Genomic DNA, 13311 nt, shown 5'->3' on the forward strand with positions numbered 1-13311 from the left:
TTTAAAAATAATGGCATATAGACAGCACTGTTCAATTTAGATGGACCTTTTTTTAGAGACAAATAATTAAATCTTCATAATGGCCCTGTAAATTAGGTCAAATATAATCCCTATTATAGTACACTCATTAAAACTACATCTCAGATATTTGACAAAATTCAACACACTTTCCTGATAAAAACTCTAGGAGTTCCTGTTGTGGTTCAGCAGGTTAAGAACCCAACTACTATCCATGAGGATGCAGGTTATACCCCTGGCCTTGCTCAGTGGGTTAAGTTTCCGGCACTGCCATGAGCTCTGCTTTGACCCCTAGCCTGGGAACTTCCAATATCCCACAAGTGTGGCCCTAAAAAGCAAAAAGCAAACAAACAGAAACAAAAAACCTCTAAGAAAACTAGAAATAGAGGGAAAGTTCCTCAATACGATAAAAGATATTTATGAAAAATCCAGAGATAATATCATAGAAATATTAAAATTTTCCCAAAACCAGTAACAAGACAAGGATGTCTATTTTTGCCATTGCTTTTTGACACTGTACGACAAGTTCTAGCCAGAGCTGTTAGACATGAAAAAAATAAAAGGTATTCACATTGCAAAGAGAGAGAGAAAACTATCTCTAACTGCTCATGATATGTTCTTATACAGAGAAAACTCCAAAATATTTACAAGAAAGCTACTAGAGCTAGTGAACAAATTCAGCAGTTGCAGGATACAAGATCAACATGCAAAGAACATTTGTTTCTATACATCAGTAATAAACAATCCTTAAAGAAAATTAAGAAATTCCATTTATAATAATGTCTGAAAGAATTTAATACTTAGTAATAAATCTAGCCAAGTAGTAAAAGACTTATAACTGAAAACTATAGAACATTACTGGGAAAAAAAAAGAAAATCTAAATTAATGGAAAGACATCCTGTGTTCATGGATAGGAAGACTTAACATTGTTAAAATGTCAATGCTAGCCAAAGCAATCTATACATTCAACACAATAGCTATCAAAATTCCAACAACTGGAGTTCCTGTCTATCATGGCTCAGCAGAAACGTATCTCACTAGCACCCATGAGGACGCAGGTTCAATCCCTGGCCTTGCTCAGTGGGTTAAGGATCCAGTGTTGCCAGGAGCTGTGGTATAGGTCGCAGACACAGCTTGGATCTGGCATTGCTATGGCTGTGATATAGGCCAGAGACTACAGCTCCAATTCGACCCCTAGCTTGGAAACCTCCATAGGCCATGGGTGTGGCCCTAAAAAGGAAAAAAAAACTCAAACTTTTTGCAGAAATGGAAAATCATTTCCTAATATTCATATGGAATTACTAGGGATCTTGAATAGTCAAAACAATCTTGAAAAAGAAAAAGACAGAGGTCTTAGTCATCCCAATTTTTAAACTTACTACAAAGCTACGGCAATTTAAAAAATATGGTCCTGCCATAAAGAGACACATAGAGACCAATGGAACAGAACAGAAAGCCCACAAACAAGCCCTCATATATACAGACAGTGTGTTTTTTTAAAAAAACCCATGCCATTCTTAGCAACATGGATGGACCTAGAAACTATCATGCTAAGTGAAGTCAGCCATACAATGAGACACCAACATCAAATGCTTTCACTGACATGTGGAATCTGAAAAAAGGACAGACAGAACTTCTTTGCAGAACAGATGCTGACTCACAGACATTGAAAAACTTACGGTCTCCGGAGGAGACAGTTTGGGGGGTGGGGGGATGTGCTTGGGCTGCAGGATGGAAATCCTATGAAATCAGATTGTTATGATCATTATACAGCTACAGATGTGATAAATTCATTTGAGTAATAAAAAAAAATAAAGTAATTAAGGGGAAAAAAAAAAAAACATGCCATTCAATGGGAGGACAGTCTTCTCAACCATTGGTACAGGGAGAACTAGATATCCACTTGCAAAAGAATGAAGTTAGACCATCATCTGACACCATATACAAAAAGTGATCAAGAATGATTAAAGGAGTTCCCGTCGTGGCGCAGTGGTTAATGAATCCGACTAGGAACCATGAGGTTGCGGGTTCGGTCCCTGCCCTTGCTCAGTGGGTTAACGATCTGGCGTTGCCGTGAGCTGTGGTGTAGGTTGCAGACGCGGCTCGGATCCCGCGTTGCTGTGGCTCTGGCGTAGGCCGGTGGCTACAGCTCCGATTTGACCCCTGGCCTGGGAACCTCCATATGCCGCAGGAGCGGCCCAAGAAATAGCAACAACAACAACAACAACAACAACAAAAAAGACAAAAGAAAAAAAAATAATAAAATAAAAATATCTTAAAAAAAAAAAAAAAGAATGATTAAAGACCTAAGAGCTAAAACTAAAAAACTCTTAAAACATTGGGGAAAATCTTCATGTCATTGGATTTGGCAGTAATTTCAAAATGACACTAAAAGCACAGACGACAAAAGAAAAATACATAAATGGAATTAAATAAAAATTAAGAACTTTTATGCATCAAAGGACATTCTCAAAAAAGTGAAATGACAAAGTACAGAATGAGAAAAAATATTTACAAATCATTTATCTGAGAAGCAATATCTAGAATATATAAATAATTCCTATAATTTAACAACAAATAATTCAAAAATGAGGAAAGGGCTTAAAACATTTTTTCCAAAGAAGATGTACAAATGGCCAACAAGTACATGAAATAATACTCAAAATCACTAGTCACTTGAGAAATGCAAAACCACATTAAGATACCACTTCTCAACTACTAGCATAGCTGTGACCAAGAAAACAGAAAGTAACACATGTTAGTAAGGATGGAGTGAAATTGGAACATTTGCATATTGCTGGTAGGAATGTAAAATGGCATAGCCACTGTGGAAAATGGTTTGGTGATTCCTCAAAAGTTAAATATAGAAATAACAGATGACCCAGCAACTCCCCCCATAGGTACATATCCAAAAGAATTGAAAGCATGAACTGGAACAGATATCTGTACATCGAGGTCCATACCAGCATTACTCACAAGAGCCAAAAGGTTGAAACAACCCAACTATTCATCAATAGATGAAAGGATAAACAAAATATAACATACAATGGAATACAATTCAACCACGAATGGGGATAAATTTTTGATATATGATACATGGATGAACCTTAAAAGCATTATGCTTAGTAAGATAAGTCAGATACAGAAGGACAAATACTATATTATTCCACTTATATCAGGTACCTAGAAGAGGCAAAGTCAGAGAAAGAAAGCAAAATAGAGGTTATCAGTGGATGGAGGGAAGGGAAAGGGGGATTTACTGTTTGATGGGTACAGACTATATGTTGGGGATAATGAAAAACCTTTGAGCATAGAGAGTGGTATGGATACATACAGCATTGTGAATATATTTAATGCCACTCACTGAACTGTACACTTACTAAGGGTTAAAATGATAAACATGTAATATTCATTTTAACCACAATTTTTAAAAGCGTGTTTTAAAAACAAAGTCTCATAAATACTGAGTGATTTGCTACAAACCATACAACTAGTAAGGCAAAGTCAACATTGTCTCAATTTTTTAATCTCCATGACAACAAAGGACAGAGTATGTCAGCTGCTCAGCATTAAAACAAAATCTAATTGTTTTGATTGCCTAGACTCAATCCAGAAAGTCATCTTTTAAGATCAATCAAAAACAAGAGTAACCTACTCTGCCTCTGATTCCCCCCGACACACTTTTTAGGGCCGCACCTGCAGCATATTAAAGTTCCCAGGCTAGGGGTCAAATCCAAGCTACAGCTGCCAGCCTTTGCCACAGACACAGCAACTCGGGTTCCAAGCCGAGTCTATGGCCTACACCACAGCTCTCGGCAATGCCAGATCCTTAGCCCACCGAGAGAGGCCAGGGATCAAACCCACATCCTCATGGATCCTAGTCAGGTTCATTAACCACCTTCGTTAGGCTAACGACAGAAGCTAGAGAGTTTCTGATGGTAACTGAGATTTTATATCAAATTGAAGGCAGGAGTTCCCTTCGTGCCTCAGCAGTTAACCAACCTAAGAAAATAGTGCCCCCTCCCCGCACACCAACAGCAGAGTGGCCATAATAACGAAGAAAGCAGGCTCAGGGGTCGCATTCATACCCTGGCCACTATTTTATTAATGCTATGACCTTAGGCAGGGAGCTTAAGCCCAGTTAGGGCCAGTTTCTTCATCTGTGAGATATGAGTAACAGTACTTACCCCATAAAGTTTTAAATTGAATTAACATGTAAAAACAGCACTTAGAGCAGAGCTTGGCACAGGCTCCCCTCCTCCTCCTCCTTTTTCTTCATACCTATCACTGAGAGTCTGCAAATTACCTGTGAAACCGTCATCTGCATGTTACTTTGCCCACTGCAAAGCCAGACATCTCCAAATAAGACATCATGAACTCTCAGGGTGAAGTTCATCCTCCCATAAGTCTGTTGGGCTATAACTTCATAAGGTCCACCAGGCTTCACAGGGTCCAATACCACCATCCAGCTACTAGAGGGTGCTGAAATAACAACAAGGCACCAAGGAATTAATCAATCAACTAAAATGAAACTCAAGCCCAGTCCTGTCACGCATCAGACTCATTTATGGCTATTCCCAGCTTCTCTGATGAACTGAATTCAAAGCTAAGAAGACTGGCCAAATTTCATACAAGTGAAGAGAAATAACAAAAGCCAAGGCCTGACTAACCTTAATCTGTACCAATCCCTCTTTTTTTTTTTTTTTTTTTTTGCTATTTCTTGGGCCGCTTCCGCGGCATATGGAGGTTCCTAGGCTAGGGGTCAAATCGGAGCTGTAGCCACCGGCCTACGCCAGAGCCACAGCAATGCAGGATCCGAGCCGCGTCCGTGACCTATACCACAGCTCACGGCAACGCCGGATCATTAACCCACTGAGCAAGGGCAGGGACCGAACCCACAACCTCATGGTTCCCAGTTGGATTCGTTAACCACTGCGCCACAACGGGAACTCCTCCAATCCCTCCTTACTTTAACGAAGCAGTTACAAGAAAAATAAATTACCCAGTTATAATCCTAAATGAGGACAGACAAAAATACTCAGAGATTAAATTCAAGGGAGTTTAATAAAAAAAGTAAAATAGAAATTCTTACTATCCTATCCAACTGTCAATATTGATATAATCATAATCTAATAGATTACAGAGCACCCCAAATTAACTTGTAATTGTCCGATCGAATGAGGGGACAAGTCAGAGAAAATCATTTATAATCTGAAATTCCTTACTTGACGGTACCATCCTTGTCATCAATCCCCTGACCTCTACCCCATGTTGCTCTCAGGGGTTAATATCACCAGTGGTTCTGGGTTCTCTTATCAACAGTTAAACACGTGAGTGGAGAAACTCACACATAAATAGTAGGAGGTATATAAATTAATCTCTCTTTGAAGAAGATATTTAGACTTGTCCAATTAATTATTTTCAGAGTTATTTACCAGACTTAAGGTTTTCGGACTCAATTAGGGAGATGAAAAGCTATCCAAGACCCTATTTCAGAAATTCATAGCACTTTCCTTGGGAACCACCTCCCTACCACCTTCCTACCTCTCACCCACTCACACCACCACCGCTGCCAACATCAGACTCGGAAACTTAAGAAAAATATCTTCCAAGTGGCAAAATGATGCCTAGGAGGACCAAACAGCATGAGCAAAGTTGTAGAAATGAGAGAAAATGGATAAAATAGAGATAATGATTTTTAAACAAAAATTCTTGGCACAATGCTGAGGAATATGAACTGACTTATAACTGTGCCCATCAGATCAATGTAAATTCGAAGGGAAAAAAAGTGGCAAGAACTGGAAATGGAGCATCCTAAAGATATGATGCCAGCCAGAAAAAAGTAACAATTATAAAAATACTAGCCAAGTGCCTACTCTATGCCAGGCACTGTGGTAAGTTCTTCCTAATCAGCAAGAGCTGAGGGGAAAAGTCCAGATGCACGGCAGGACTTTGGTCAAGGCTCAAACTCTTAAGGACTGCTCAGAGTCCTTGCGGAGATATGCAAAACTGCCAGGCCTCCGAGAAAGGAAGCAATTCGCTCCTCTCCAGAGCACAACCAACTAAGCTTGCTACTCCCACCCCTGAGAGGTCAATTAAGCCCAGGATCAAATGCTCGCTATTGTTTTTAATACCACCAGGAGCCAGACGTCAACATATTAAGTGTAGAATTCACCTAAGCAGAAAAATCGCTGTTTTGGAAACAGTGGGCAGCCAGTACAGACTGCGGCGCCCAGGTGTGATGTGCTCCGTATGGCTCTCTCGGCTGAGCAGGCAGACACTCCAATCTGTCCTAATGACAGCCTTGCCAAGGTCTTTCCAGGCTTCTTGCACCTACATGACTTACTGAAGCTCTGTCCTCCTGCCACCAACATTACTCCTGTGTGATGATGAGGTCAACCCCCAGAAAACCTAGGATGGAACTATTTTTTCCACCTTCTGCTACAAGCTATTCCCAGGCACAGCTGTTAATGAGGTATTTACACTTAGCCTCAAACCAGGCCATATGGCTGGTGGGGAAAACTACCCTCACCAGAGCGTCTGAAAAAGGGTGCCTGCCCAGAAATAAAAAGACAAGGAAGGAAAGGGGAAGACATTTAGGCCAAACATGACAACACCACCCTACTACACCAGAGATGAGCTCCTCTAGAGCCTAAAGCGTCTGAAGGAAACTGAGCCTTGTTTCCAAGAACTGCTCTTCCAAGTAAGCCTCTCAACTTCCTCAAAGACCCTGGAGAACTTCCTTGTGTTCTAGTCTTCAAGTTCTTTTAGTTTGCTGCTTTTTCCTTCTCCCACTTCAGAGGAGAAAAACAGACCCCTGACACGATCATGGGCATTAAGCAAAGTTAACTCCAGACAGGCAGGAGAAAGAGATACACTCCAGAGAAGTTATTAATGGTCAAACTAACTCAGAAACAATTGGTTTAAAATAATGTGGACTAAGAAGAGAAAAATTTTTAAATATATTTGTTTTTATTTTATTTATTTATTTATTTATTTATTTATTGCTTTTTAGGGCCATACCCTTGGCACATGGAGGTTCCAAGGCTAGGAACTGGATTGGAGCTGTAGCTGCTGGCCCACACCAGTCACAGCAACGCAGGATCCAAGCCGTGTCTGTGACCTACACCACAGCTCACAGCAGTGCCAGATCCTTAACCCACTGAACGAGGCCAGGGATGGAACCTGTGTCCTCATGGATGCTAGTCAGATTCGTTAACTGCTGAGCCACAAGAGGAACTCCTAAAAAATTTGAAAAAGGAGTTCCTGTCTTGGCTCAGTGATAATGAACCCAACCAGTATCCATGAGGATGCAGGTTCCATCCCTGGCCTCACTTAGAGGGTTAAAGATCCAGCGTTAGGAGTTTCTGTCATGGGGCAGTGGAAATGAATCCAACGAGGAACCATGAGGTTTCGGGTTCAATCCCTGGCCTCGCTCAGTGGGTTAAGGACCCGGCGTTGCCATGAGCTGTGGTGTAGGTCACAGACTCTCGGCTGGGATCCGCCATTGCTGTGGCTGTGGTGTAGGCCAGCAGCTACTGCTCCGATTAAACCCCTAGCCTGGGAACCTCCACATGCCACAGATGCGGCCCTAAAAAGACAAAAGACCAAAAAAAGAAGAAAGAAAAAAAAAGATACAGCGTTGACAAGAGCTGTGGTGTAGGTCACAGACGCAGCTTGGTTCTGGCGTGGCTGTGGCTGTGACACAGGGTGGCAGCTACAGCTTTGATTCAACCCCTAGCCTGAAAACTTTATGTGCTACAGGTGCAGTCCTAAAAAAACAATAACAAAAATTAAAAATAAAAAAAAATGTAGATTTATTTTCACCTAAATATATACAGAGGAGAGCAGCCTTTGTAAAGGCTGCTTCTTTGACTAAAGGCAAGGGTGGGACATTTCACAAGGAGAACTTGGCCTATCCATTTAGCACTGGGAGGGCTAAAGTGGAGCTGACCACAGGCCCATGAAGTCCAGCCATAGATTTCAGAAACTGTGTTGACCCACCAAGCCCATGAGGTTGAGTCCAAATTATACAATCGAGTCACTGACCACGAGGAACTGAAGTTCACCATCCAGCTGGCTTCTGCTGATTCTGGTGGCTTTCTGAACAACACTTGCTCTGGTTCCTTCCTCTGGGCCCTAGTCACTTGCTGACTTGTAACCTCTCTTACCCATCTAGGCCCAGGTTTCTATAAATTCTCACTACTGATGCATTCAAATTTCTGCTTCTTCACATTTTTTCTTCTCCTATCTAGGAAGATTCATACCCTACCTTCATGGTACAGCTACTTAAGAGTGCCTACCATGTGCCAGGCACTCGAGCAAGTAAACGGCAGAGTAAACCCCCATCCTGGGTTATACTGGCAAGAAAGCCATGCAAACTGATCAGGGCTTTGTGTTTTCCTCGCTAATGGTCAGTGTATCTGGTGGTCTATTTCTCACTGTCCCTCTGCTCTTCATATTCCAGCCAAAGGCATAAGTAAAGAACTCTCTCCATCTCCTCAACCAACCCCCACCTCAAAATGGGAAGAATAAACAATCAAAGGCAAAAAATTAAAATAGTTTGTCTAGAGACATAATTAGTCATAAAGTGCATCTTGCTTTCTTCTCTTTGCTATTCACATCAGATGTTAATTATTTTTCAGGTTCTTGTGCCAAATCTCAGAAGCAGAGAAGAAAAAAAAAGGAAAATTATCCATGACCTTTCCCTTCCCAAGAGGAAAAACCTAAAGCTGAAAGCAACCCTAATCACTTCTTCCCCTAGAGAACCCTGGCACTTCACCAGCTGCAAACTGGTCCAGTGGTTTATGGAAGTAACTTGGAGGTAAAGAAGGCCTTACTGCCCAAACTGCCCCTTCCTGATCTGCATTATTCTGTACAAAGTTCACCTGCACCACCACTAAAGATGACTTGTTAAAAAAAAAAGTTTAAATATTTTTCTATCAATAAAACTGTTTATGCAAGTTACTTATTGTATGCTATGGCTGACATCCCTAAGGTGACCCCCAATAAGTCACACCCTTGTATAACTCCTCCCCTCAGGTGCAGGCAGAGCATATGATTTGCTTTCAGTCAACAGAAAATGGCAAAGGGGATGCAAAGCCATTCTTGTGATTAGGTTACATAGAAAAAAGGAAGGGGTTTTGCAGATATAATTAAAATCTCTAATCAATTGGCTAAGTTTATAAAAAGGGCGGTAATCCTGGCTATGTCTTGACCTAAATAAGGAGAGCCCTTTAAATAAGGTCCAGAGGTCAGAGACTCAAAGCAGCAGAGATACTGGCACAAGGAAATGAATCTGCCGGAAACTAAGGGAGCTTGGAAGCAAATCATTCCCTAGTCAAGCCTCCAGACGAGAACTCGGCCCAGCCAACGCCCAGATTTCAGCCTTCTGAAAGTCTGAGAATCCAGCCTCATCATGGCCAGGCTTCAAATCTATAGAAATTGTGAGATGGTAAAAGTGTGTTGTTTGAAGCCCCTATGTTTGTGGTAACATTGTGTGGCACAGAAAACTAGCACACGTGTAACACTGCAACCAGGAGCCTTTTATTTTTCTAAGGGTTTTAATTAGGCTTTTTGTATTTTTCTATTTACCTCAATCATGATGACAAACTCAGACAGACACACCTTCATTTTATCACCTACGTATACATCCCCCATGTGTGTCAAAGTGAAAAGATAAAGCTTTTTGCCTCAATTTTACTCCTTGTGTCTGAGAATCACTATGCATCATTTGACAACATGGTTTGAACAGGCCCAGAACCTGAGCATATTCCCAGTCATCCTTCAGGTTTTAATTTTCCCATTGCTTAACTGTCAGTCTGCTGGACAAAAACCTTCATGTTGTTAAATTCCACTTTGCTGTGGGCACCTAGGGGTTTATAGGTAATAAGTTAAATATTAATAGAAATAGAACAGTGAACTGAGGCAGTCTGGCTGAAAACCCCAGAGTCGTCATCAAAATTTAAACAGAAGTCAACCCTTCAAATTTACCCTGTAGTATTTCCTTTGAGGAACATTTTCTCCGCTGCCCTGGGAAATTTCCTACATGTCTATCTCCTTTATTCCAAATAACACTTTACCCATTTTTCCTCATGAGCAGGACGGAGCAAGCTGTCCACTGAAGTAGGTTTGCGGATCTCTATAAACTAAAATACCTTTCTTCTCTACCCAGTCAGTGCGGAGAGCCTAATAAACAGATCTGTCTACCCCTCACCCCACTAATAACAACAATCTCTTTTCCTGTGAAATTACCATCAATAGTCCACAAATCACTTGGTTCCCTTAAGCTGCTGCTGAATATTTTAACTCCAAATGACACCTCACTTTGCAGTGAAACAACTGAAGCACAATTTGAACCTAAACTGCTAAAGGTGAAAGGACAGCATGAGCGAGTGAGTTCCTGGACAGTGGGCACTGTTTACAATTTTCTTTGTATTTTCTAGGGTCTCTGGCTCAGCGTTTTATACATAATAAGCTCTCAGTTGATGTTTATAGAAATGAACTCCAGAAAAGTGAGCAGGTTCACTGTCACTATAAAGGAGAAGAGGGGTTGATCCCCTAATTATTACCTTTTATTCCTTCTTGTCACCACCTACCCTCCTGCCTCGACTGTGGCCACTCCAAATATTGGTCCTGCAACAGCCATGAAGGGGAAAAAAACTAAAAATCATGCATAGGAACATTTTTAAAAAACTGAAATGCTATATATTATGTGCTTTCTCTATTTCTACAGTACTGTGCAGTCTCTGTCGCCTATTTATTGGTAATGTTAAGTATTAGCACCAAGGAAATCCTATTCCTTATTTTTAAACTACATCAATTCTTTAGGTTTCAAAATCAACATTGTTTTACTGACAGTACCACTTTTTGTACTCTGCACTGTTCATTTCTAAGATGGATACAACACAAAAAGAAAGCACTGCTGGTCTCCTGATTTCCTCATTTTCAGTATAACCTCCAAATCACCAAAAGGTGTTTTTGTTTTGTTTTGTCTTTTGCTTTTTAGGGCCACACCCTCAGTATATGGATGTTCCCAGCTAGGGGTCTAATCAGAGCTGTAGCTGCTGACCTGCACCACAGCCACAGCTATATGGGATCTGAGCCATGTCTGCAACCTACACCACAGCTCACGGCAATGCCAGGTCCCTGACCCACTGAGTGAGAACAGGGATCAAACCAGAATCCTCATGAATACTAGTCAGATTCATTTCCACTGCTCCACAACGGGAAATCCCCCAAAGCACTTAAATCTGTCAGATGACAACTTCTCAATTAGCTTAAGCTTCCCTTTCAGGTTTCTGAGCTTTACTCAGTAACATTCTTACCTTTAAAAAGTCTTAAAACCCAAGAAACAGAGGCACTTACCTTGCATCTATGTTTGGTACTCAGTAATTTTTTTAAATGTGTGTTGAATGGAAATGAATCATTAAGAGTCTGCACCAGGGTCTGGATCACTCTGGACTGGATATCAGTCCTGTATACTGACAAAACCAATCAGGCAATCCTTGTGTACAGGGGCCAATAAAATGTTCGCAAGCTTCGCTAACCGGTATGTATTCAAGTCCCTTCTCAAACCAGCAACCCCCACATTAAGCTCACCGCCCCCCCCCCAACCCCGCCTCACCCATTCAGACCCTCACCTCAACATCTCTCAGCAACATAGCTACCTCTCACTAAGGTAAAATCAGGTATCCACTTGATCCAGCCCTGAGCATGCCTTCTAGTTCCTCCACACATTGTCTTGCACATCTTTCTCTCTGCTGGACAGAGACTCCTTTGTAGAACCTCTCTGTTCATGAAGCCTGCTAACTGCAATTATCATCTTCCAGAACATCCTCACAGCCACAATTTGGGGTCAAGCATTCAACACCTATTGCCTGAATGTTGTAACAGCCTGCTAATTGGTCCCACCACCTCTCGTCTCATCCACCTCCTGTCCTTCTTCCAGTGCTGCCAGAGTAATCTAAGATAATAAATCTGGTTGTGTTATCTTGCTGCTTAAAATCCATCTATCCAAAATAGAGTACACACTCCTTGGCAATGACAAACCAGCCCTCCCACATTTCCAACCTTGTCTCCTGTCATCCACCACCAGTCACGTATACCAGTGTTCCAGGCAAAACAGCCCACCTGGCATTACTCCACAGACCCAGGCTCACTCAGGTCTCTATGCTCTTGCCCAGGCTATTCCCTTTACCTGGTCTGCCCAGCACAGCTTTCAAGATAAGCCTTAGACTACGTTAATTCTCCCTCCTAAGCACTCCTCTAGCACTCGTACTCCCCACTACAGCACGGACCACACTTCACTGTATAACTACTCAATATATTTTTATATAGATTATTTTTCTGTCTCCTCCCCTAACCTATAAGCTTCATTAGGGGAGAGACCACATCTGTTTTGCTCATCACTGTATAACCAGTACCCAGTACAGCATCTAGCACTTCATAGACAATAAATACTTGAGTGCAGACTAAATATCAGAATAAAAATAATATTAACAATGACAACACCTAACACTCAGTACTGACTGTGTTCCAGGCACTATTTTAAGTACTTTACATGTGTTAACTCGTATAATCCTCACAATAATCCTAAATATTATTTTTATCACTTGACAAATAAATTGTGAGACAGAGTTGTTAAATAGCATTGTCCAAGGTTATGTAGCCATTAAGCAACAGTCAGGATCTGCATGGGGAAGGGAATTCCAGAGCCTAGATTCTTCACCTCTCATCCATACCACCTCTCTTTTAGATGCAATTCAGTTCAAATGTTACCACCTTCAGCGGAAACCTTCCCTCACCATCCAATGGGTTAAATGTTTCTTTTCTGTATCCCATGACACTCCATACCCATTTTCATCTAAGCATCACATGACTTGGTGTCTGTTCCCATTATTCCATGAGTTCCTTGAGGACAGGGACTTTGTATCCTCAGGGCACATGATAAATACTCAAATAACCTGGATGGATGGATGGATGGATGGATGGATGGATGGATGGATGGATAACCTGAGCTGAAGCATTAGCATTCATTTTCAGATCATCCAGTAGGTGGCAGAAGAAGATAAAAGCTCAACAGAAGATGAACTGTCTTACCTTTAACACTGGTCACTTTCTTCATGATGGTTTCCTGATCTTGGCACAGAGTCACTGTCACTGTGGCTCCAGATACGCCATAGCCCCAAATCACTGCCCCTGCAGGCTCCTTCTGCAGCACCATGTAATTATCGATGTAGGAAGCAAACCGAAAACCAACGTCTAAAAAATTTAGCAAACACTTAGAAGAG

General features: G+C 41.4%; 1 protein-coding gene across 3 annotated transcripts in view; it reads right to left on the minus strand.

Moving 5' to 3' along the window:
- Positions 1-13311, minus strand: part of SIAE (sialic acid acetylesterase) — a 39595-nt gene that overhangs the window by 21541 nt on the left and 4743 nt on the right. The window contains exons 2-4 of one of the 3 annotated variants that reach the window (XM_013979529.3): positions 13121-13232; positions 10591-10654; positions 4326-4501 (exon numbers count right to left, since the gene is read on the minus strand). In XM_013979529.3, coding sequence (XP_013834983.2) covers positions 4326-4484 — 159 coding nt within the window. In that variant the 5' untranslated portion in view covers positions 4485-4501; positions 10591-10654; positions 13121-13232. Of the gene's footprint in view, positions 1-4325; positions 4502-10590; positions 10655-13120; positions 13283-13311 lie in introns of all 3 variants that reach the window. The other 2 variants (XM_021063058.2, XM_013979526.3) reach the window with 2 other exon arrangements.

The sequence above is a fragment of the Sus scrofa genome, chromosome 9, assembly GCF_054392235.1.
Source record: "Sus scrofa isolate SSC_HxYL_T2T_F1_AM1 chromosome 9, Sscrofa_HxYL_maternal_Yorkshire_Landrace_v2.0, whole genome shotgun sequence".
Classification (NCBI taxonomy): domain Eukaryota; kingdom Metazoa; phylum Chordata; class Mammalia; order Artiodactyla; family Suidae; genus Sus; species Sus scrofa.